The 26,013-nt window shown below is 39.0% G+C and overlaps 1 protein-coding gene and 1 pseudogene across 1 annotated transcript in view; both read left to right on the top strand.

Moving 5' to 3' along the window:
- LOC118839924 (NACHT, LRR and PYD domains-containing protein 12-like) overlaps window positions 1-26,013 on the top strand; it is a 55,322-nt gene that overhangs the window by 28,337 nt on the left and 972 nt on the right. The window contains exons 5-9 of the mRNA XM_036747422.1: window positions 2,543-2,713; window positions 5,148-5,318; window positions 7,610-7,780; window positions 10,034-10,204; window positions 22,284-22,454. Coding sequence (XP_036603317.1) covers window positions 2,543-2,713; window positions 5,148-5,318; window positions 7,610-7,780; window positions 10,034-10,204; window positions 22,284-22,454 — 855 coding nt within the window. The remainder of the gene's footprint in view (window positions 1-2,542; window positions 2,714-5,147; window positions 5,319-7,609; window positions 7,781-10,033; window positions 10,205-22,283; window positions 22,455-26,013) is intronic.
- On the top strand, window positions 11,085-12,075 carry LOC118839841 (annotated as a pseudogene).

The raw sequence follows: 26,013 nt of genomic DNA, 5'->3' as shown, positions 1-26,013 counted from the left end.
ATATGTAATAGGTGATGTAATTTGCCCTTTTCTGCCTCCTCCTCTCCTCTTCTTCCATTGCAATTTTTTTTTACCACTTAATTAGGGTTTTTTATCATCACATCAAAGGCAACTTAAACCCACTTCCTCTCTCTATGTATATCCCTTCTAGATGTCATAATAAAGATATTGTTCTCGAGAGTTTTATTATCTTTCCATGTAGGCATATAAACCATTTTAAATTATTGACTAATGTTGTTTTTTCCTTTTCCTGTTTACTTTTTTGTACCTCTCTTGAGTCTTGTATTTGAAGATCAAATTTTCCATTGAGCTCTGGTTTTTTCATCAAGAAAGTCTGGAAGTCCCCTATTTCATTGAATAGTCATCTCCTCCCCTGAAAGATTATGCTCAATTTCTCTGGGCAATTGATCCTTGGTTGCAATCCAAGCTCCTTTACCTTACAGAATATCATATTACAAGTCCTATGATCTTTAATGTAGAAACTGCAAGGTCCTGTGTAATCCTGAATGTGGTTCGACCACATTTGAATTTTTTCTGTCTGGCTGCTTGCAATATTTTCCCCTTGATCTGATAATTCTGTAATTTGGCTACAATATCCCTTGGCATTTTCAATTTGGGATCTATTTTAGGAGGAGATTAGTGGATTATTTTGATGAATATTTTACCCTGTGGTCCTAGGACCTCAGCTGAGTTTTCCTTGATTTCTTGGAAGATGCTGTCCAGGCTCTTTTTCATCATGGCTTTCAGGTAGACCAATAATTCTTAAATTATCTCTCTGGGATATATTTTCCAGGTCGGTTGTTTTTCTAGTGAGCTATTTTACTTTTATTCTGTTTTTTTTTCATTTTTTGATTTTGTTTGACTGATTCTTGATGTCTGATAGAGTCATTAGCTTGCACTTCCCCAATTTTTCTTTTTAACAGTTTTTTTCTTCAGGTAGTTTTTGTACCTCCTTTTCCATTTGGCCAATTCTACTTTTTAAGGAGTTGTTTTATTCAGTGTACTTTTCCCCAATTTTGTCAATTGTATTTTTAAAGGAATTGTTTGATTTTTCTTCTAACTCTCTTATTTGACTTTTGAAATCCTTCTTGAACACTCTTCCAAGAAGGCTTTTTGGGCTTGAGACCAGTTCATATTCACCTGTGAGGTTTGGATGTGGGTATATCGACAATGTTATCTTCTCCCGAATTTCTGTTGTGATCTTTCCTGTCACCAAGATACTTCTGTATGGCCCTTGTTTTTCTTTGCTGTTTTTTGCTCATGTTGTTTGCCTTTTTTCTGGGTTTTAAATTTGATCTCTGCTTCTGGAGCCCAGGGGCACTGTCCAAGGCTTCCTGTGCTGGCAGCTAGAAGCCTGGTTACTGGTTTTGTGTGCTGGGGCCTCAGTTTCTGGCAGCTGGAGGCTATAGTGTTCTGGTAGTTTACTTAGTGCTGAGCTGGAGCTGGTGGTAGTGGCTGATGTGTGCCTGGTATTGGCATTTGCTGCTCCTCCACTCTGGTGCTTAAGATCTTCCACTGGTCCACTGAGGTGCAGCTTGCCACTGGCTTGCTGGGACCCCTCCTGTAGTGTCCTGGTCCCCTTCAGACACAGCAAGAAGGACCTTTCCTTAATCCCCCTTGCCTCCCAAGCTAAAGGACTGCTGTACTTTGTGTTTCTGGTGGCTCTGCTATTCCAAGATTTTTCTCTGGGTTTTTCAAGGTCAGTAAGGGAAGGTGATAGCAACTTACTGCTTACTCCACCATCTTGGTTCCTAGAACTTGAGATAAGTGACTTTCACACATTCTATCAGTGGACTGATTGTTCCAGGAGGAGCAGCTGCCCCTGCCACTTTCTCAAGCCATGCAAATGACTGTACTCTCTCACCCAGTTCCTACAGACCCCTCCCTCTGAGATTCTAAGTTTTCTCAGGCTTCTGGAAACTGCCACAGCTGGCTGGTAATTCAGTCCTTTGAGGTCTTCTCCATACTTTTCTATTTTTTAACCTATTACTAAATACTACTGATGATTCTTGCCTTATAGGATAATTTGGGGTCTGAAAAGGCTCTTCTTTGGAAGAGACTGACTATTTTCTTTGGAGGGGGGTAGGCAAGGCAATTGGGGTTAAGCAGCTTGCCCAAGGTCACACAGGTAGTAAGTGTGCCAAGTGTCTGAGGCCGGATTTGAACTCAGGTTCTCCTAACTCTACGGCCAGTGCTCTACTCACTACACCACCTAACTGCCCTGAGAGTGACTATTTTAAAAGGAACTTCATAAATTCCACTGAAAAGGAGATGAAAAAAGGGTAGTGATCATAAAGTGGATGTGTTTTTATTTTTGCCAAGGTAAAACAAAGTTTATTAAGGATTTGCCATATTGGGTAGACTCTTAAAAGGAGCCTGAGCATTTGTGATGCTAATGCCAGTGGGCCAGATCAATCTGAGCTGAGTTAGATTGAATCTGAGCCGTGGATGTGTTTTTAGCATTGCCCAGAGAAAGACAGGAAATTAATTAATCACAGAAAATGGAATTGACCATTTTTCCTCTGATTGTTTTCTCCTACAGCTTGTCATCTTGTAATCTTCCCCCTGCGTGTTGGCACAATCTCTTCTCTGCTCTCAGTAGCAACAAGAGCCTGAAAGACCTAGATCTAAGACTAAATTCCTTTGAGGAGGGGGCAATGAAATGTCTGGGGAAGGCCTTGGAAAATCAAAACTGCAAGTTAGAGAAACTGAGGTGAGTTCCCACATGTTCCCTTTGTAGATGTTCGGCTTGGCATCAGGAACAGGAGTAAATTATGAAAAGAGAACAACACAAATAAGGCAATGGAGAGTGGAAACTGCATAATCCAGGTTTAGGGTTCATAGTCTCACACCCTTCTCCGTCTCTTGATGCTGTAATGAGAAACATGAAAGGGAAAGATTGGTTTGCTAAGGGAATACTGCCTTTCTCTCTAGTAGGCAATTATCCCATCTATGTGCAAGGCAATCAAATCTATATTATCAGTCGTAGTCTCTGGATATTCTGTAACCATGTCATACTCAACTTGTCTGAACTAAATTATCTTTTCAAGAAAACCCACAGCTCTTCCTAACTTTCCTGTTTCTGTTGAGGATACCTTCCTTCTACTCACTCATTTGCAACTTTACTCACATTTTTGATTCCTCACTTTCTCGTCCTAAATGTATAATCAGTTGTTGTACTTTGTAATTTCTTCTTCCAAAAATGTCTCCTTTATGCATTTCTTATCTCTGTGCATAAAACTCCCCTTCTAATCCAGACCCTTATCACCTTTCACCTTCACTGTTGCAGTAGCCCATTAACTGATTTCCATACCTCAGGTCTTTCCTCTCCCTAAACCATCCAGAGGGAGATGAGGGAAAGAAAGGGAGAAGATGAGAGGAGAGGAGAGAAAGCAAGAGAGTTAGAGGAAGTTCAGATGTAAAATATCACTGGAAACCAACTCACAATTACTCCAGTAGCTTGAGGGAGAAACCAAAAGAGATTATCAACAATCTCAGTTTTCTAATAGTAATTCCCTAGAATGGTATCCTCATTTGTATGGGACTCAAGTTGCTGAGTTTGTAACAAAGGCACTAGTTAACGTCCAGGAAATCAAAGTAGGTCTTCTCAAGCAGAATGAAACCCTGAGTGCAGTTTTCTGCATTAAGCACTGTCCTGGGGCATGTGGAATTTTCATTTTATTATCATCTTTTCTCATGTCTTAAAGCTGTTACTAGGCTTTTTGCAGACTGATGGAACTATGAGTCCTTATGGGATATGCAGTGTTCCCTTTTGAGCTTTGGACATGTGTCCATCCCAGATTCTCACCCTAACTTTTCTTTGGAGACACAGAATTTTGGAAGAAAGGGTCCAACACCAGGCACTGCTGGACTTTGTCTTTCCTTTGCCTGTGTAGAAAACTAAGGTGGTGTTGTTTTTCTCTATGTATGGTGACCCCACTAAAGACATGCCACACTGAATTAGTGTTGTTAAATTTGTGTTTGGCAGCAAAGAGATCCCTGGATAGATAGTTCTATATCTTCATCTCTACCAGAAGAGAAAAGGACAAAGCCTGTGAACAGATTTCTATGTACAGCTGTGCTTAATTAAAGGATATTCTGTTCAGGTAACTGAGGCCCTGAAGAGGGGGAACAAGTTCAAGGAGCTGGGAGGGAGGCAGTGGGGGTGGAGTCGTACAAATATCTAGGTTTATGTCCAGCAGCTTTCCATTTTTGTACAGGAAAGATCCCTTCTCCAGTGTGTGCTACAAATGCTCCTCTTTTGGGAGCTCTGGGGCAGTGATTGGAAGGGAAGTAAATAGCACTGTGGCACCATTTCTCTGCTTTGAATAATTTAAGAATTAAAAACCGTTCAATTTCATATAATGGAAAAGAGCTATTTGGTGTTTTGCTGTTGCCAAAGTCTAAGAATTCTACCCTGTTCATATTTGTCTAAGGTTCTTGATCCAATTTTCTTCTTTCTTTCCTTTTTTTAAAAACATTACAAGCTTCACAGGTACATTTTGAGTTAATTAAGGCATATGTTATAAATGTTGGTCTAAACCTAATTTCTGCCAAAATCCTTTCCGGTTTTTCCTGAAATTTATTTTTCGTGCTGAGAGTTCTTCCATGACTTACATCTATTGAAGATTACTTATTGAGTTTAGCTGTTTCTGATCCTTTCTTATTTAATCTAAACCAGGGCTGTCCAAAATGTGGTCCTCAATATGATTTATGCAGCCCACTTACAAGCATAGAAATTTAAATAAATGCTTTAGTAAAGGAAGGCAAGCCACTGCAGAGCTCTCACTAAAATGGCAAATCAAAATATATTTTCTGTTGTTTCAATAAAAACCTAAGGTTGGACAGCCCTGATCTAGACTATTGGGATATTTTTCTGTCTATTTTAACTTGTAATAAATAGTACCTATTGTTTAAATATTCTTATATGGTATGAATATTTTTCATTCAAGGTCTAAAAATGGTCTTCTCAGGAAGATTGCCAATTTTTAAAGAAACTACATTCATTCCACTGAAAAGGAGATGACAAAGGATAATGATCATAAAGTGGATGAGTTTTTAGCATTGCCCAGAGAAAGATAGGAAGTTAATTAACCACAGAAAATTGAATTGACCCTTTTTCCCTCCAATTATGTTTTCTCCTACAGCTTGGAATGTTGTCATCTTACCCATACATGTTTGCAGAAACTCTGCTCTGCTCTCAATAGCAATGAAACCCTGAAAGACCTAGATCTGAGTCAAAATTCCTTTGAGGAGGGGGCAATGAAACTTCTGTGTAAGGCCTTGGAAAATCAAAACTGCAAGTTAGAAAAACTGAGGTAAGGTCCCACATGTTCCCTTTGTTGATGTTCGGTTTGGTATCAGGGACAGGAGGGCATTAGGAAGAGAGGGCAACACAAACCAGGGAATGGAGTGTGGCAACTGTCTGCCTAATCCAGGTTCAGCGTTTATAGTCTTATACCCTTCTCCTTCTCTCTATGCTGTAATGAAAAACATGAAAGGGAAAGATTGGTTTCCTAAGGGAATACTGCCTTTCTTTCTAATAGACAATTACACATCTGTGTGTAAAGCTCTCAAATTTATATTATCAGTCCTAGTCTCTGGATATCCTGTAAATATGTCAGACTCAACATGTCAGAACAGAGCTGATTATCTTTCCAACAAGACCCATGTCTCCTCCAAATTTTGCTATTTCTGTTCAGGATATTTTCCTTCTTGTCTCTCAGGTTTATTTCCTCACTTTCTCACCCCATAAATAAATTCATTTGCCAAGTAATGCAATTTCTTCCTCCAACGAAATCTCCTTTATCTGTTTATATCTGTGCATTCAACTATCCTTGTAGTTCATATTCTCATCTCATCACCTTTCACTTTCAGTATTGGGGTAGCTCACTAAGTGGTTTCCATTCCTCTAGTCTTTCCCCTCTCTAACCCATCCAGATGGAGAGGAGGAAAAGGAAGGGAAGAGGCAAGAGGAGAAGAGAGGAGAGGAGAGACAGCAAGGGAGTTAGAGAGGAAGTTCGGATGTAAAATGTCATCGACAATCAACTCAAAATTATTCCAGTAGGTTGAGGGAGAAACCAAAACAGATTATATACCAACTTGCTTTTCTAATAGTAATTTCCCATAATGGTGTCCTCCTTTATATAAGACTCAAGATGCTGAGTTTGTAACACAGGCACTTGTTCACATCCAGGAAATCAAAGTAGATTTTATCAAGCAGAATGAAGCCCTGAATGTTGTTTTCTGAATTAAGCACTGTCCTGGGACTCAGAAAATTTTCTTTTGATTATCATCTTTTCTCATGTCTTGAAGCCTTTACTAGGCTTTTGCAGACAGATGGAACCATGGGTTCTTCTTATGGGTTATGCAGTGTTCACTTTTCAGCTTTGGACGTGTGTCCAGCCCAAATTCTCACCCTAGCTTTTCTTTGGGGACACAGAATTTTGGAAAAAAGGATCCAACACCAGGTACTGCTCGACTTTACATTTCCCTGTGCCTGTGAGGAAAACTAAGGTGGAGTTCTTTTCCTCCATGTATCTTTTAACCCCACTAAAGACATGCCAGACTGAATTGGCATTATTAAAGTTGTTTCTGACTGCAAAGAGATCCCTGGAGAGATGATACAATGTCTTCATCACTACCAGATGACAAAGGGAAAAAACCCGGGCACAGGTTCCAGCTGAACTTAATGAAAGGATATCTTATTAATGTAACTGAAGTCCTGTAGAGTCAGGAGGAGGACAAAGAGCTGGGAGGGAGGTAGTGTGGGTGCAGTCATGTAAATTTCCAGGTTTGTGTCCAGCAGCTTTTTGCTTTTGTACAGGAAAGATCTCATCTCCAGTGAGTGCTACAAATGTTCTTTCTCTTTTAAGACCAGTAATTGGAAGGGAAGTGAATAGTATTGTAGCACCATTTTTCTTCTTTGAAATCTTTAAGAATTAAAAGCTTTTCAATTTCTTATAATGGATATTAGCTATTTGGTCTTTTGTTGTTGCCACAGTCTAAGAATTCTACCCTATTCATATTTGTCTAAGGTTCTTGACCTAATTCTCTTCTTTCTTTCTCTTTCTATTTTTTTTAAAACATTATGACCTTCAATATTCAGGCCACATGTACATTTTGAGCTAATTAGGGTATATATTATAAATGTTGGTCTAAACCTAATTTTTTCCAAAATCTTTTCCAGTTTTTCCTGAAATTTATTTTTCATATAGAGAGTTCTTCCATGAATAATTTATGTTCTTATGTCTATTGAAGACTACTTAGTGAGTTTATTTGTTTTTGATTCTTTCTTATTTATTCTGGTCTGTTGGTATACTTTTTCTTATTTCTTTTAACTACTACTAACTATTACTTATAAATAGCGTAATTTGCAATTATATAGCATATAATATAATAGCACAATTTGAGTACTAAAAATGGTTTTCCCTGGAACAGATTCACCATTTTTAAAGAAATTGCATTTATGCCGCTGAAAAGGAAATAACAAAGGATGGTGATCATAAAGTTGATGTGTTTTTAGCATTGCCCAGAGAAAGATGTTAAGTCAATTAATGTCAGAAATTGGAATTGACCACTTTCCCTCTGATTATGTTTTCTGCTATAGGTTGGCATGTTGTTGTCTTACCCAAACCTGTTTGCAGAATCTTTTCTCTGCTCTCAATAGAAGTGAGAGCCTGAAAGATCTAGATTTGAGTGAAAATTCCTTTCAGGAGGGAACAATGAAATTTCTGTGTAAGGCCTTGGAAAATCAAAACTGCAAGTTAGAGAAACTGAGGTGAGTTACCACGTATTCCCTTTGTTGATGCTCTGCTTGGCATCAGGGATAGGAGTGAATTAGGAAGAGAGAACAACAGGAACCAGGGAATAGAGCGGGGAAGCTGTCTACCTAATCCAGTTTCAAGTTTCATAGCCTTGTGCCCTTCTACTGCCTTTCTTTCTAATAGGCAATTATCACATGTGTGTGCATGGCTGTCAAATCTGTATTTTCAATCCTAGTCTCTGGATATGCTGTAAGTGTGTCAAACTCAACATGTCTGAACAGAACTTGTTATTTTTTCAACAACACCCACATCTCTTCCAAACATTGCTATTTCTGTTGAGGATTCTATCCTTCTTGTCACTGAGGTTTGCAACTTCACTGTTATCCTTCATTCCTCACTTTCTCACCCCATACATATAATCATTTGCCAATAACGTAATTTCTTCCTCCAAAGAAATCTCCTTTATGTGTTTGTTATCTTTGTGCATGCGGCTACCATTCAAGTTCATACTGTCATCTCATCACTTTTCACCTTCACTATGGCAGTAGCTCACTAACTGGTTTCTGTAGCACGTCTTTCCCCTCTCTAACTCATCCACAGGTAGAGGAGGGAAAGAAAGGGAGGAAAGAAGAAGAGAGGAGAAGAGGGGAGAGAAGAGGAGAGGAGAAGAGAGAAGAGCAAGGGAGTTGGAGAGAAAGTTTAGATATAAAATGTGTCAGGAAATCAACTCACAATTGCTCCAGTAGGTTGAGGGAGAAACCAAAAGAGATTATAAACAATCCCAGTTTTCTAATAGTTATTTCCCAGAATGGTATCCTCATTTATATGAAACTCAAGGTGCTCAGTTTTTAACACAGGCACTAGTTAACATCCAGGAAATCAAAGTAGATCTTCTCAAGCAGAATGAAGCCCAGAGTGCTGTTTTCGGCATCAAGCACATGGAGAATTTCCTTTGATTATCATCTTTTCTTGTGTCTTGAAGCTGTTACTAGGCTTTTGCAGACAGATGGAATTATGGATTCTTCTTATGGGATATGCAGTGTTCACTTTTCAGCTTTGGACATGTGTCCAGCCCAGATTCTCACCCTAGCGTTTCTTTGGGGACACAATTTTGGAACAAAGGATCCAACACCAGGCACTGCTTTGCCTTTCCTTATGCCTGTGTGGAAAACTAAGGTGGAGTTCTTTTCATTCATGTATGTGTTAACCCCACTAAAGGCATGCCAGACTGAGTTAGAGCTATTAAAGTTGTGTTTGGCAGCAAAGGGATCCCTGGATAGATGATACTATATCTTCATCTCTACCAGAAAAGAAAAGGACCAAACCTGTGTAGAGATTTCTATGTCCAGCTGTGCTTAATTAAATATCCTGTTCAAGTAACTGAGATCCTGCAGAATGGGGAGAAGGACAAGGAGCTGGGAGGGAGGCAGTAGGAATGGAGTCATGCAAATTTCCAGGTTTGTGTCTAGCAGCTTTTTGTTTTTGTACAGGAAAGATCCCATTTCTAATGTGTGCTCCTTCTCTTTTGGGAGCTCTGGGGCAGTGATTAGAAAGGAAATAATATTGTGGTACCATTTCTCTGCTTTGAAATCTTTAAGAATTAAAAACTCTTCAGTTTCATATGATAGAGACGAGATATTTGGTCTTTTGTTGTTGACACAGTCTAAGAATGCTACCCTATTCGTATTTGTCTAAGGTTCTTGATCTAATTCTCTTCTTCCTTCCTTCCTTCCTTCCTTCCTTCCTTCCTTCCTTCCTTCCTTCCTTCCTTTCTTTCTCTTTCTATCTTTTTTAAACATTATGACCTTCAATATTCAGGGCGCAGGTACATTTTGAGTTAATTAGAGCATTTGCTATAAATGTTGGCATAAACCTAATTTCTGCCAAAATACTTTCCAGTTTTTCCTGAAATTTATTTTTCATGTTGAGAGTTCTCCTGTGAGTAATTTATGTTCTTATGTCTATAGTTGTCTCTGATTCTTTCTTATTTAATCTGGTCTATTGGTATACTTTTCTATTTATTTTAACTGGTAATAAATAGTACTTATTATATATTTTTATAGTACAATTTGAGTTCCAAAAATGGTCTTCTCAGGAAGAGATGGCCAATTTTTAAAGAAACTGCATTCATTCCACTGAAAAGGAGACAACAAAGGATGGTGATCCTTAAGTGGATGAGTTTTTTGCATTGCCCAGAGAAAGACAGGAAGTTAATCGCAAAAAAATGGAATTGACTACTTTCCCTCCGATTATGTTTTCTCCTATAGCTTCGCACGTTGTTATCTTACCCAAACCTGTTTGCAGAATCTCTTATCTGCTCTCAGTAGCAGTGAGAGCCTTAAGGACCTAGATCTGAGTGAAATTTCCTTTGAGGAGGGGGCAGTGAAACTTCTGTGTAAGGCCTTGGAAAATCAAAACTGCAAGTTAGAGAAACTGAGGTGAGTTACCACATGTTTCTTTTGTCGATGTTCTGCTTGGCATCAGGAACAGGAGGGCATTAGGAAGAGAGAGCAACATGAACCAAGGAATGGAGATCGGAAACAATCTGCCTAATCCAGGTTCAGGGTTCATAATCTTTTACCTTTCTCCTGCCTTTCTTTCTAATAGGCAATTGTTACATCTGTGTACATGGCTCTCAAATCTATATGTTCAGTCCTAGTCTCTGGATATCCTGTAAGCATGTCAGACTCGACATTTCTGAACACAACTGGTTATCTTTTCAACAAGACCCATATCTCTTCCAAAATTTGCTATTTCTGTTGAGGATCCAATTCTTCTGATCATTCTGGTTTGCAACTTCACTGTTATCCTTAATCCCTCACTTTCTTACCCCATAAATGTAATCATTTGCCAAATAATGTAATTTCTTCCTCCAAAGAAATCTCCTTTATCTGTTTGTTATCATTCTGCATACAAGTACCCTTCTAGTTCAGACTGTCATCTCCTCAACTTTCACCTTCACTATTACAGTAGCCCATTAACTGGTTTCCATACCTCTAGTCTTTCCTTTCTCTAACCCATCCAGAAGCAGCAGAGGGAAGGAAAGGGAGGAGAGAAGAGGAGAGGAGAAGAGAGGAGAGCCACGAAGGGAGTTGGGGAGGAAGTTCAGATACAAAATGTGCCCAGAAATCAACTCACAGTTTCTACAGTAGGTTGAGGAAGAAACCAAAAGGATTATAAACCATCCCAGTTTTCTAATACTTATATCCCAGAATGGTATCTTCATTTATATGACACTATATGAGTTTGTAAAACAGGCACTAGTTAACATCCAGGAAATCAAAGTAGATCTTCTCAAGCAGAATGAAGCCCTGAGTGATGTTTTCTGCATTAAGCAGTGTCCTGGGACATGTAGAATTTTCAAAGACTGGAGCTGCTGAGAAAGGTGTCTCCCTCTCCCACCACATTGCTGACCTTGGAGGCAATGATGAAGTCATCCGGCCATTTCCAGCCTTCAGTGTGATCAAGGTGACTCCCATATTGTAACAAGCTGGCCGTGCAGGAGTTCATGATCCTCCCTGTGGGAGCAGCAAACGTTAAGGAGGCCATGCCCTTTGCAGCTGAGGTCTACCTCAACCTGAAGAATGTAATTAAGCAGAAATATTAGATAGGATGCCACCAATGTAGGACTGAAGGTGGCTTTGCTCCTAACATCCTGGAAAATAAAGACGCTCTGGAGGTGCTAAAGAATACTATTGGCAAGGCTAGCTATACTGATAAGGTCATAATTAGTATGGATATTGCTGCCTCAGAATTCTTCTGATCTGAGAAATATGACTTGGACTTCAAGTCTCCTGTTGATTCCAGCAGATACATCTCCCCTTCTGAGCTTGGGGACCTCTACAAGAGCTTCATCAAGGACTATCCAGTGGTGTCTGTTGAAGATCCTTTTGACCAAGATGATTAGGAAGCTTGGAAGAATTTCACTGGTACTGCAGGCATCCAAGTGGTAGGCAGTGATCTTACAGTGACCAATCCCAAGCACATTGGAATGGCTGTGAATGAGAAAACCTGCATCTGCCTCCTACTCAAAGTGAACCAGAGTGGCTCTCTAACTGAATCTCTCCAGATGTACAAGCTGGCTCAGTCCATTGGATGGGGAGTAATGGTTTCCTATCATTCTGGGGAAACTGAAGATACCTTCTTTGCAGACCTGGTGGTGGGTCTCTGCACTGGGCAGGTCATAACTGGTGCCCCTTGCTGATCTGAGTGTCTGGCTAAGTATAACTAGCTTCTCAGAATTGGGGAAGAGCTGGGCAGCAAGGCTAAATTTGCTGTAAGGAGCTTGAGAAACCCTTGGGCCAAGTAAGCTCTGTGGCCAGGAGGCCTCAGAGCTCGAGGGTGCCAGTTATCTCTGTAGATGTCTGCTCCTATCCTAAGAATGGGCAGCACCAAGTACTAGACCAGTTTTGTTTTGGGGGCAGGGGTCTCTGCAGCTTGACTTTCCTCTCCCCTCCACTTTTCTGTGATGTTCTCACTGCTTTGTTAGAACTGTCTTATCAGAAACTACCTGATCATCTGGCACTCTCTTGGAAGACCACTATCATCTTGTAACTGGGATAGAATGTCCTGTTTTCACCCCCAATCCCAGTGTTGATGTGTGGAGCCATGTACTTGTGATGTAGCCCAGAAGAGCCCAAAGACCAGATCCTTAGTGTCTTCTATGTGCAGAATAAACATATTCAGTAACCCCCCGCAAAAGAAAAAAACCTAAAGAAATAAAGAAAGGAAAAAAGGATGCTTCAATCTGTGTTCAGACACCATCAATTCTTTCTCTTGGGATGCATAGCATTTTTCATCATAAGTCCTTTCGAGTTGTCTTGTATAGCTGTATTGGTGGGAATAAGTAAGTCATTCGCAGCTAATCATTCTACAATATTGCTGTTACTTTGTACACCATACATTTCATTGTTCTTCAGTTTATATAAGTCATTCCAGGTATCTCTGAGAGCATCCTGCTCAGCATTTCCCATAACACAATAGTATTCCATCATAATTAGATACTGCAATTTGTTCAACCATTCCCCATTTGATGGGCATCACATCGAATTCTAATTCTTTGCCCCCAGAAAAGCAGAAAAGATTTGCTGTAAATATTTTTCTATGTATAAGTACTTTTCCTTTTTAAAAAAAATTCTGGGCGGCTAGGTGGTGCAGTGAGAAGAGGACCAGCCTTGGAGTCAGGAGGACCTGAGTTCAAATGTGGCCTCAGATACTTGATACACTTACTAGCTGTGTGACTTTGGGCAAGTCCCTTAACTACAATTGTCCTGCCTTCCCCCCTCCAATTTTTTTTAAATTTTTTTGTGACAATGACCTGTTAATGGTATTTCTAGCTCAAAGGGCATGCATAGTTTTACAGACCTTTAGACATAGCTCCAAATTGCTCTGCAGAATGATTGAATCACTTCGCAACTCCACCAGCAGTTCATTGATGACTTGGGAATACACAATCCCATGCACTGCTTCACTGTCCATGAAAGTTAGTTGATATAGTGATGTTAGGTGATATAGTGGATAGAGTATTAGAATTTGAGTCAAATCAAATCCTGCCTCAAAACTTACTATCTGTGTGGCACTGGGCTGATCACTTAGGCTCTCAGTGCCTCTGTTTCCTCACCTGCAAATTGAGGTAGATGAACTCAATGGCTTTGAAGATCCTTTCAGGTCTAAATCTATGGTCCTGTGTTTCTTTTGACATGATCTCTCTCTCTCTGAGTTGTGACTAAAGTACAAGTGTTTCAAATGAAGCTTTTCTTGAAAGACATTTCTAATGATATCACAAGCATTTACAGATTGTTTGCAAGCATGGAAACAAAGGTTGTAAAAAAAAAGCCCCTCCCATTCAGGCATATCCGCAAGAAACTCCATCATATTGAAGGTATTCAGCATCATGTGGACCAAAATAAGCCCTAACTGTATTTATAAGCCTGCTCATTTTGCTTTGGTGCCTCATTACCAGGGGTTGCAATACAACAATATCTGATCTGTTTCAGGGGGTGTAGTTTGAAGACATGACAATAGCACTCTTTAAGAGACTTTTTAATAAGTGTGAGGAATCTACCAGACATTTACTGGCTTTTATGACTTCAGGAAACAGCATAGTCTTTTCCAAAAGCTTATAATGCTTCACATCCAGCTACCAAATAATTTCCAACTATAACTAATGTCATCAGTTTTGGTGTAGGAAATTTGTTCTCACTGGGATTTGAATTATTTTATGACCAACAACAAAAGTTATCAAATAGGCGATAATGAGCACATGACACTGGACAAGCCACCTGACCTCTCTAAATCCAGCTTCCACACTCATAAAATGGGAATAATGATAATTACATTACCTCCCTCACAAGAGAGTATCAGAATTGTGTTTTACAACTATAGAGGCACTATAAAAAATGTGATTGTTATTTGAGCGTCTGCTCTATATTTGGTCCCATTCTTGGCACTGTGCAGGATATAAAAGAAATATCAAAAATTACTTCTCACATTAAGGAACCTAACTGGGCATTGAGGGGCAGTTCCGCATTCATTCACACTCATAAAAAAGGGATTAACGAATATGGAAGTAATGGGGAGTGTGGTGCTGACTCATTGCAATGAGAATTTGGAGAAGAGAGGAAAAAGAATAGTAGGGAAGGCTTCATGAAAAAGATGGGTACTGTCTGTGGAGGCAACGAGAGGCAGTGCAATGCCACTGGCTGACTCCTGAGGCTTGCAGCCTGAAGGAATGAAACGTGGCGTCTTGAACTTCCGGGAGACATAATGGCCAGGTAAATGTCTCTAATCCCTCCCCTCCTCACCCAGAGAATTCCTCGGGAAAAAAAGAACGGTGGAACAGAGGAGAAAGAAGTGGGGCTTCAGTGGTCGAATAGTAGAAGTTCATTAGTCCCAGAGGGGCAGAGCTGGCAGGGGTCAACACCAGGAGCCCAGACGTAATCTTGCTCCCCCAGGTGAAGTGCCAGACATCAGCTCAAACAACAAACAGCTGAGATCATTTCTGAAGAGCAACAGTGCTGGAGAGCACGCATAGGGAGTGAGACGCCAGGGAGCCAGACCCCTCCTCCACACCTCAGGAAACTGAAGGCTATAATTCTAGACTCACAATCCCCAGAATAAGAAATCTGGGACAGAGAGCCCTGAGCCCCAAAGGCAGAAATTTGTTGTAAAACCAGGAAAAGGCAAACCAACATGAAGAAAAACACAAAAAAACTGAGGACAATAGATTCTTTTTATGGAGACAGGCAGGATCAAAACACCAATATGGAAGAGGACAGCAATGACACTGTAGATACATCTGATATCTCAAAAGGTAACATGAACTGGTCTCCAGCCCAAAAAGCACTGCTGGAAGAGCTAAAGGAGGATTTTAAAAACCAAATTAGGGAGCTAAAAGAAAATATAGAAAAAAAGATTGACGAAATGGCTACGGAGATTCAGAATCTAGAGAGAGAAAATGACACCCTGACAGGCAAAATTAACCAATTGGAAAAGGAGACTCAAAAGCAAAATGAAAACACTAACTCATTAAAAATTAGAGTTGAGCAAGTGGAAGCTAATGAATCTATGAGGCACCAAGAAGTAGTAAAACAAAATGTAAAGAATGAAAAAAAAAAGAAAAAAATGTGAAATATCTGATTCGGAAAACAACTGACCTGGAAAATAGATCCAGGAGAGACAATTTAAGAGTTATTGGTCTACCGGAAATCCATGATGAAAAAAAGAGCCTTGACGATATCTTTGAAGAAATTATCAAAGACAACTGCCCAGAGGTCCTAGAACCAGAGGGCAAAATAATCATTGAAAGAATTCACCGATCACCCCCTGAAAGAGATCCCAAACTGAAAACACCAAGAAATATTATAGCCAAATTTCGGAACTATAAACTCAAGGAGAAAATACTGCAAGCAGCCAAAAAGAAGCAATTCACATATCATGGAACTACAGTCAGGATCACACAGGATCTCTCAGCTTCCACATTAAAAGACAGGAGAAACTGGAATATGATATTCTGAAGGGCAAAGGAGCTGGGACTACAACCAAGGATCAACTACCCAGCAAAACTAAGCATAATTTTCCAGGCAAGGCGATGGACATTCAATGAAATAAGGGAATTCCAGACCTTCCTGATGAAAAGGCCAGAACTCAATGGAAAATTTGATCTCCAAATACAAAACTCAAGAGAGACATAAAAAAGGTAACCGGGGGGGAAAACCCCCACAAACCTTATTAACCAATAAGGGCAGGTGGTTGCATCTTTATGTGGGATTATATCATCTTATGTATGATTTGTATATATACATATATATGTCACTCTTGAGACTGGTACAGCTATTATGGCAATTGAAAGAGATACACATAGATTGTGAATGCTTGTATAAATTAACTGATGTAAAGATAAAAAACATAAGTAAGAGATGCAAAGGGAGGGCTATGAGAGAAGAGGTAAGGAGGTAGTAGAAAAGGGTAAATTACACCAAATGAAGAGGCACAAAAACATATTATATTTGAGGGGAAGAAGGGAGGGAGAAGAGCAGTATTTGAGCTTCACTGTCATCTGATCTGGTTCAAGAAGGGAATAACATACCCTGATAAGTTTAGAAATCTAACTTGACCTATGGGAAGTAGGAGGGGAAGGGGGGGAAGGGAGGGGGAGTGGTCAGAAGGGAGGGGAGAAGTAGCAAGTGGGAAATGGTAAAATAAGGGAGGGGAATAAAGAGGGAGGGTAAATTGAGGAAGGCAGCGGTCAAAAGCAAAACTTTGTTGAGGAGGAGAAGGAGAAAGGGAGAAATAAAAGCATAAACAGGGGGAAATAGGATGGAGAAAAAGACACAGATAGAAATCATAACTCTGAACGTGAACGGGATGAACTCTCTCATAAAACAGAAGCGGATAGCAGAATGGATTAAAAACCATAATCCTACAATATGCTGTTTACAAGAAACACATTTGAAACAGGGGGATACACACAGGGTAAAGGTAAAAGGCTGGAGTAAAATATATTGCATCTCAGCTAAAGTAAAAAAAGCTGGTGTAGCAATCCTAATCTCAGACAAAGCAAAAGTAAAGATAGATTTAATTAAAAGTGATAAGGAAGGACATTATATCCTGCTAAAAGGCACCATAAACAATGAAGCAATATCAATTGTTTAACATATATGCACCAAGTGGTAAGGCATACAAATTCTTAGAGGAGAGGTTAAGGGAGTTACAGGAAGAGATAGACAGCAAAACTATAATATTGGGAGACCTCAACCTCCCCCTTTCTGAACTTGATAAATCTAACCTCAAAATAAATAAGAAAGAAGTTAAAAAGGTAAACAGAATTTTAGAAAAGGCACATATGATAGACCTCTGGAGAAAACTGAATGGGGATAAAAAGGAATATACTTTCTTCTCAGCGGTACCTGGCACATACTCAAAAATTGACCATGTACTAGGGTATAAAAACCTCACAATCTGGTGCAGAAAGGCAGAAGTAGTCACAGCACACTTTTCAGATCATGATGCAATAAGAATTATTTGTAACAAAGAACCATGGAAAAATAAGCTAAAAACTAATTGGAAACTAAATAATTTAATTCTAAAAAATGAGTGGGCCAAAGAACAAATCAGAGAAACAATTAATAACTTCATTCAAGAGAATGACAATAATGAAACAACATACCAAAACTTATGGGATGCAGCAAAAGCAGTTCTTAGGGGAAGTTTTATATCCCTAAATGCTTACATGAATAAATTAGGGAAAAAGGAGATCAATGATCTGGGAATACAGCTAAAAAAGCTAGAAAAAGAGCAAATTGAAAATCCCCAATTAAATACCAAATTAAAAATACTGAAAATCAAAGGAGAGATTAATAAAATTGAAACCAAGAAAACTATTGAATTAATAAATAAAACAAAGAGCTAGTTTTATGAAAAAACCAATAAACCTTTGGTCAGTTTGATTAAAAAAAAAGAAAGAAGAAAATCAAATTACCAGTATCAAAAATTAAAAGGGTAAGTTCACCTCTAATGAAGAGGAAATCAAAACAATAATTAGGAATTATTTTGCCCAATTGTATGCCCATAAATTTTACAACCTTAGAGATATGGATGAATATCTACAAAAATGTAAACTGCCCAGGTTAACAGAAAAGGAAGTAAAATTTTTAAATAACCCCATCTCAGAAAAAGAAATTGAGCATGCCATCAATGAACTCCCTAGGAAAAAATCTCCAGGGCCAGATGGTTTTACATGTGAATTCTATCAAACATTTAAAGAACAACTAATTCCAATACTTTGTAGACTATTTGGGAAAATAGGTGAAGAAGGAGTCCTACCAAATTCTTTTTTGACACAAATATGGTACTAATACCCAAACCAGGTAGAGTCAAAACAGAGAAAGAAAATTATACACCAATTTCTCTAATGAATATTGATGCAAAAATTTTAAATAAAATATTAGCAAAAAGATTGCAGCAACTTATCACAGGAATAATACACTATGACCAGGTAGGATTTATTCCAGGAATGCAAGGCTGGTTCAATATTAGGAAAACTATTATCATAATTGACCATATCAACAACAAAACTAGCAGAAACCATATGATCATCTCAATAGATGCAGAAAAAGCCTTTGACAAAATACAACACCCATTCCTATTAAAAACACTAGAAAGCATAGGAATAAAAGGAACCTTCCTTAAAATTATAAATAGCATCTACCTAAAACCATCAACAAGCATTATTTGTAATGGGGATAAGCTAGATGCATTCCCAATAAGATCAGGGGTGAAACAAGGATGTCCATTATCACCCCTACTATTTAATTTGGTACTAGAAACGTTAGCTGTAGCAATAAGAGAAGAAAAAGAAATTGAAGGAATTAGAATAGGAAAAGAAGAAACTAAATTATCACTTTTTGCAGATGATATGATGATTTATTTAGAGAATCCTAGAGAATCAAGTAAAAAACTACTTGAAATAATAAACAGCTTTAGCAAAGTTGCAGGATATAAAATAAACCCGCATAAATCCTCAGCATTCCTATACATTACTGACACAGCCCAATAGCAAGAGATAGAAAGAGAAATTCCATTCAAAGTTACTGTAGACACTATAAAATATTTGGGAGTGTACTTGCCAAGATAAACCCAGGGCCTATATGAATATAAGTATGAAATACTTTTCAAGCGAATAAAGTCAGATCTAAATAAATGGAAAAATATCAGTTGCTTATGGTTAGGCCGAACTAATATAATAAAAATGACAATTTTACCTAAATTAATCTATCTATTCAGTGCCATACCAATCGAACTACCAAAAAATTATTTTACCGAACTGGACAAAATAATAACAATTCATCTGGAAAAACAAGAGAATATCTAGGGTATTAATGAAAAGAAATGCTAGAGAAGGTGGCCTAGCCATACCAGATATTAAACTGTACTACAGAGCAGCAGTCATCAAAACTACCTGGTACTGGCTAAGAAACAGAGGTGTGCATCAGTGGAATAGGATAGGAATACAAGATGGAGAAGTCAACAACTATAGCAATCTACTCTTTGATAAACCCAAAGAGGCCAGCTTCTGGGCTAATAATTCACTATTTCACCAAAGCTGTTGGGAAAATTGGAAAATGGTAGGACAGAAACTGGGCATAGACCAATATCTTACACCACATACCAAAATAAAGTCAAAATGGGTTCATAATTTAGGAGTAAAGGCTGATACTATAAGTAATTTGGGAGAGCAAGGAATAGTTTACTTATCAGATTTATGGAAAAGAAAAGAATTCATGACCCAGAAAGAAATAGAGAGCATTACAAAATGCAAAATGGATATTTTTGATTATGTTAAATTGAAATGTTTTTGTACAAAAAAAGCCAATGCAACAAAAATTAGGAGGGAAGCAGAAAATTGGGAGAAAATCTTTACAACTAGTATCTCTTATGAAGGCCTCATTTCTAAAATATATAGGGAACTGAGCCAAATATATAGGAATACAAGCCATTCCCCAATTGAGAAATGGTCAAAGGATATGAACAGGCAGTTTTCAGAGGAAGAAATTAAAGCTATCTATAGGCATATGAATAAATGCTCTGGATCACTACTGATTAGAGAAATGCAAATCAAAACAACTCTCAGATACCACATCTCTCCTGTCAGATTGGCTAAAATAACAAAACAGGAGGATGCTAAATGCTGGAGAGGATGTGGGAAAATCGGAACATTGTTACATTGCTGGTGGAGTTGTGAGATGATCCAGCCATTTTGGAGAGTAATTTGGAACTACGTCCAAAGGGCCACAGGAATGTTCGTACCCTTTGACCCAGCAATACCACTTCTAGGGTTGTATCCCAAAGAAATCACACAAGAGGGAAAGGGACCCATATGTACAAAAATATTTATAGCGGTTCTTTTTGTGGTAGCCAAGAATTGGAAATCAAAGGGATGCCCATCAATTGGGGAATGGCTGAACAAGCTGTGGTATATGAAGGTAATGGAATACTATTGTGCCATAAGAAATGGGGATGACACGGACTTCATAACAACCTGGAAAAACCTACATGACATAATGCTGAGTGAGTGGAGCAGAGCCAGGAGAACATTGTACACAACCACAGATAAATGGATTCCGTGAGGACCAACCCTGACAGACTTTGCTCTTCTCAGCAACACAAGGTGCAAGGACAACTCCAAAGGACTCACTATGGAGAATGCTATCTACATCCAGAGAAAGAACTATGAAGTTTGAATGCAGATTGAGGCACACTTCATGCTCGCCTTTTTTTCTTCTCTTTTGTTTTTGTTTTGGGTTTTTTTTGGTTCTGTTTCTTCTTTCTCATGATTCATTCCATTGGTCATAATTCTTCTCCACAGCTTGACTAGTGTATAAATTAATTTAATGTGAAGTTAACAAAAAAGAAAAAGATGGGTACTGAGCTAGTGCTTAAAAGATGAACACAACTTGAAGAGGCAAATGGAAGGGAAGAAAAATCAAATGGTGTGAGAACAGAGGAAGGCCCAGGGGAAGGAGGTAGAACAGAAAGGAGAAAGTTGTGAATGAGATGGAAAATTAAAAAGATGGGATGAGAGTAGGGAAAAATAGGATTAAGAAGCAGACTGTTGAGAGTTTAGGCTGTTGGGGTCACTGGGCAAGTTATATATTGAAAAATAATGGAAAAGCTAGAAGGAAGGGAGATCAGAGGATCATAGGTTTAGAGATAGAAGGCACTTAGAGGCCATCAAGTCCAAAAGTCCAGCCTCTCATTGTACTGATATGGAAAGAAGAGAAGTGACTTTTTTTAAACTTTCAGTTCCAAATTTCCTCACTCCCTCCTCCTCCAGCCATTGAGAAGGTAAGAAGTATGAGGAAGTGACTTTCCTAAGGTTACACAGGGAGTAAGTGGAAGAGCTAGGATTGAAACCCAGGTACTCTAATTCCAAACCTAGCACTATGTGATGTGTACCCCTTCTGAACTCTCATAGCCCTGTTTACCTCCTTTTGTGCCCTTAGGATCCTACATCAATAGCTAGAAGGGATCTCAGAGGTCATCTAGTCCAGTGCCCTCATTACATTGTTAAGGGGATTGAGTCCCAAGAGGATAAAGTACTTGTTCAAGTTCATATGGGAAGTAAAAATCAACAGGATATTCTGAACCCAGGTCCTCTGACTACAAATCCAGTTCTCTTTTGACTGCACCACACTGGCCTAAATGTATCTGTTGAAGAGTGGCTTTTAGTCTTATAAATTTAAATTAGTTTCTTATATAACTATGACATGAGACCTTCATCAGAAAAATTTGATCCAAAGATTCTTTTCCCTCATTTACTTATTTTTTCTTCTAATTTTAGCTGCATTGGTTTTGTTTATGCAAAAACTTTAATTTTATTTAATCCAAATTTACCATTTAAACTTTTATGATCCTCTCTATCCCTTATTTGATCATTCATTCTACTAAAAAGGGGCATTAAAAACTGTCATTTCCATTCTAGCCCGATGAATACATTTTTAAACTCAGAATTTAACAAACACCTAGTAGAATGGAATTTTATTCTACATAGTAGAACAGAAAAAAAGAGAATTATGCATGAAATTGTGGCTCTCTATTATGTAGAGCTTGATTTTATCTTTAAATATGTAAGATCAGTCTGTAGCTTTCAAAACTGTCCTCTTTATGCTTCTGTCTGACCTTTCTTCTATTTTCTCTCCAGTTAAAGAAAAAAGATGCCTTTTTTTCCTTTTTCCATTCACTATCTTATACTTATTCCCCACATACCTGCTTTCTCCCCTGCCTTTTCAAGGAAAAGAAAAACAAAGCCCTTGTAGCAAATATAAAGGATCTAACAAAACAATTTTCCGCATTTGGTGTGTGTGCATATACATGCTATATATATTGATACATGCATATGTTCTGAGGGTGTGGTTCTAAAGGGCCTGTGGATTTGATCCCATTACCACAAAAAGTCATGAAGTGAATGGCTTCTAGAGAAATGAAATTGTAATTTCTCTTTTGGTTGTCCTATTTTAGGTTACACTACTGTGAATTCATGCGTGATTCTTTTCTGGACCTCCTCAATGTTATCTGTAGCAGTGAGAACCTGAAAAACTCAGACCTGAGATATAATTACTCTGGTGATGAAGGAATGAAGGTGCTGCCTGTGGTCTTAGAAAAGCAGAACCATAAACTACAAACATTAATGTGAGTCTCCCAAGTTTGCTTTCTAGAATGCTCCCTAGGAATTAGGGTGAAAAGGGAAGTAGGAAGAGCAAATGGCAAGAAAAAACAAAGCAAAAAAGTTTTTATTTCATTTTTTCAATTACAAAAAATCAACCTTATTTCCCTCTATTTTATTTATTTGTTTGTTTGTTTCTTTATTTCCCTCCTCTGACAATTAAAAAAAAAGAAGGAAAATAAAACCTCTGTAACAAATATGCATAGTCAGACAAAACAAATACCCATATTTTGCCTGGTCCAAAAAAACATGTGTCTCAATCAGTACCCTGAGTCCATCACCTTCTCTCTGAGGAGGGAGGTAGTATGTTTCATACTGAGTCCTCTGGAACTGTGGTGGATCACTGTATTGATCAGGGTTCTAAAGTCTTTCAAAGTTGTTTGTTTTTATAATTGTCATTATATAAACTGTTTTCCTGGTTCTGCTTGCTTTACTCCAAATCAGTTCATACAAGTCTTCCCTTGTTTCTCTGAAATCATCCCCTTCATCATTTCTTAAGAGTATAACAATATGCCATCACATTAGTATACCACAACTTGTTAGGCCATTCCTTATTTGACAGATTAGTTTCCAGTTCTTTACTGGAATCACAAAAAAATAAAGGTATGAGCAGGAAAAATTGGAGAGGGACCCCATCAGCCAGGCTCAAAATCTTGGGGTAAGGGGCGAAGATCTCAACCTCTAAAGCTTCTTCTTGCTGAAACTGGACTTAGAACCATTCCTGCCCCAAAAGATTAAGAGTCCTATTTGAGAGGTCAGTTCTTTATCAAGCTGGCATCTGGAACTCAGTTGACGCCAGGTGCAGGGATGACACATCACAGTCATGGACAGGTCCAGAGATGACACATCACAGTTGTGGACAGGTCCAGAGGTGACAACCGAACACATCAGAGGGTGACATCTGGCTTAAGAGATCAAGCATCTGCAGGTGGATGGCACCAGGCCTGCAGGAAACAAATCTCACAAACAAATCCAGCAGACAAAAACCAAAAAGAAACAAAGAGACCATCATAGCCTCACTCACGATAGAATACATGAGTCAAGGGTACAACTTCACAATTATTTTCTCCTGGGTAAACCGCTGTTACAGTATTTGATCCATTCTTCCAATATATAGTCAGATTAATATGGAGTCTGTAATCCTGTCTGTGTGTTTCTTTAATCTGAGCTGGGGCTCGGCCTGTTCCCTAGTCTCCTTGAAGGTGTGACTCACTTGGATACAAGGGTTCAGGATCTGTAGGATTTATAGGGGCAGTTCTTACTTCTCTATTATGTTTGCTATTAAGCTCCTTATCTTGGTACATTTTGTATAGCTCATTAGTTGGAATACTGTCTATTCTTCTAAAATCTACCCCTGCTTTCAATAGAGCAGTAAACATTTCTCTCCTTGTCACTCTATTCATTGGATGTTGAATCCCTTGGCTACATACCCTTCTTTCCTGAGGAAATTTATCATCTTTTCCCCAGTCTCCTAAGTCACTTAACTGTGAAATCTTATCCAGCACCTCTGAAAGAGGGTTCCCTACCTCTGCAATCAGCAGAATCAGAATCACATATTTATAAGTTGGGTGTGCTGTCTTAACAATCTAATTCCTATGAGAGACTCCCAAGGGAATATCATAATAAACTTTGGTGTTCCCCAACATAATAGCAGTCTTCATTACCTCCTCCTTTAACTTTCTCATATAGTCCCTAATTGAATACCAGGGTCTATCCGCAGTGGGCCACATAGTGTCAGCAGGATATTCTTCTTTATAGTCCATTGCAGCCAAAGCCAACAAATTGGTTGCTTGATTGATTCTTTTCGAATGATAATCCCTAAAAGCTTGCTGTACAAAGGAGTTCTGACTAATACTTATGAATCTCATACAATCCACAGAATCTACAGACACTCCTGCAGCTCCTTCATCACTGATTCTTACCATCCAAGATATTAATGATTCTCCCATTCTCTGGATGAACCTATTCAAGATATCTGTGATTTCCTGCTGTGTAAAATCCTCTAAAATCAGCCTGAACTGAGTAGCATCACCTTGTCTTTCCCAGCGACCTCTACTCTATGAGGTGCACTTCTCTTTGAGAAGTCTGCTGTGATACAGTAACTCTCTGTGGTGGCTCAGGAGTATCATGCAACAAAGTATCACTTTGTACCAGAGGTTTTGACCTTATACCCTCCTGTCTAGAGTCTCTGCCCCTGTTCCCATGGTAACCAGGCAGCCTGCTAGGTTCAACCTCAGCTGAACTGAGGTACACTCTTGACCTCCTTAGCTCCCTCTGCCTTGTAGCCGAATTTATAAGGCTGTTAGTTTCCTGTTGTTCTGCCACCTGAGTTTCTCCATCTTGCTGTGGCATAGGCTGAGTATTTTCAGACGTTTCAGCAGCTGTCAGAGCCTGAGCTCCATCTCCCAATAGTCTGCCTCAGTGTTCACACACAACACGGCAGGCTGTGAGCAAAATCCAGCCTTGTCCAGAGATCGCTCCTGGAACTTCTATTTTTGGCTCAACAGTAACTTCTCTGAGACATCACTCCAAATCTCTGGGTCCTCCACTCTGTTGCTTCTGCTTCCAGTCCTCACAGAGACCAGCACCCCCAGACCATTCCCTTGCAAGGGAGCAAATCCTCCCATCCTGGGACAATCACCTCTTCTTCTAAAACCCTTCCACCTCCAAATAGAGATCTTATACCTTGTGATCCTATTCATGACGCCAAATGAAACAGTAAGGCAATGATAACAATGTAGATGATAACTGTCAAAATGCCTGTGTAGTTCTGTATCGCAAAGTATATGAGACTCTCCACATAGAAGGTAGAAGAAGTAAACCATTTATTTAGACACCAGAGAATCATATCCCATAACCAAATGCTCACCTCCCACAGCCAGTCAGCCCACTTTATCAGAACAGCAATTAACTTAAAACACCAGATAACAGCCTGAAAACTCGCTTTCTGAAAACCTCTCTGTCGGGGGTCTTCCCCAAAACAAACTCACAGTACAGCTAAGTCAGCCTATTCAGGTCTAACAATCACAAAGAGAGCCATTAGCAGCCACCAGCAGCCATATCGTCTTTCTCTCTCTCAGCATTTCCTCCAACACAACCTCCTTTTCCTGTCAGGAAGATCCTCCCACCATGTAACTTAGGCTTCTTCTGATGTGAGCAGGTCACATGGCCTATTAATGGATGGGAAGGATCTTAAAATCAAAATTGCTACTAAACTGCCTCAGTTTCCTTAACTATAAAGTGGAGAGAACAATAGCACCTTACAGGGTTGCTTTGAAATGAGAGCCTAAGGCTACCTGCCCCACTGTAGGATCTTAACAAATGCTTGTTTCTTTCCTTCCTTGTTGCCCACCCACCTCTGTATCCTGGTTACTCTATGAACATCCTTCAGTTTCTCATTGTTATTCCTAAAATGGGGACCTCCCCTTTATCCCCCAACAGAATACAGTGCTCGAACCATGACTTGACCAGGGCAGAGTATAGAAGGACTAATCTATCCTTCCTTTTGTATCCTGTGCTTCTCTT

The sequence above is a fragment of the Trichosurus vulpecula genome, chromosome 2 (assembly GCF_011100635.1).
Source record: "Trichosurus vulpecula isolate mTriVul1 chromosome 2, mTriVul1.pri, whole genome shotgun sequence".
Taxonomy (NCBI): domain Eukaryota; kingdom Metazoa; phylum Chordata; class Mammalia; order Diprotodontia; family Phalangeridae; genus Trichosurus; species Trichosurus vulpecula.
Note: the sequence above shows the minus strand (reverse complement) of the source record. Positions and strands in the feature narration are given on the sequence as shown.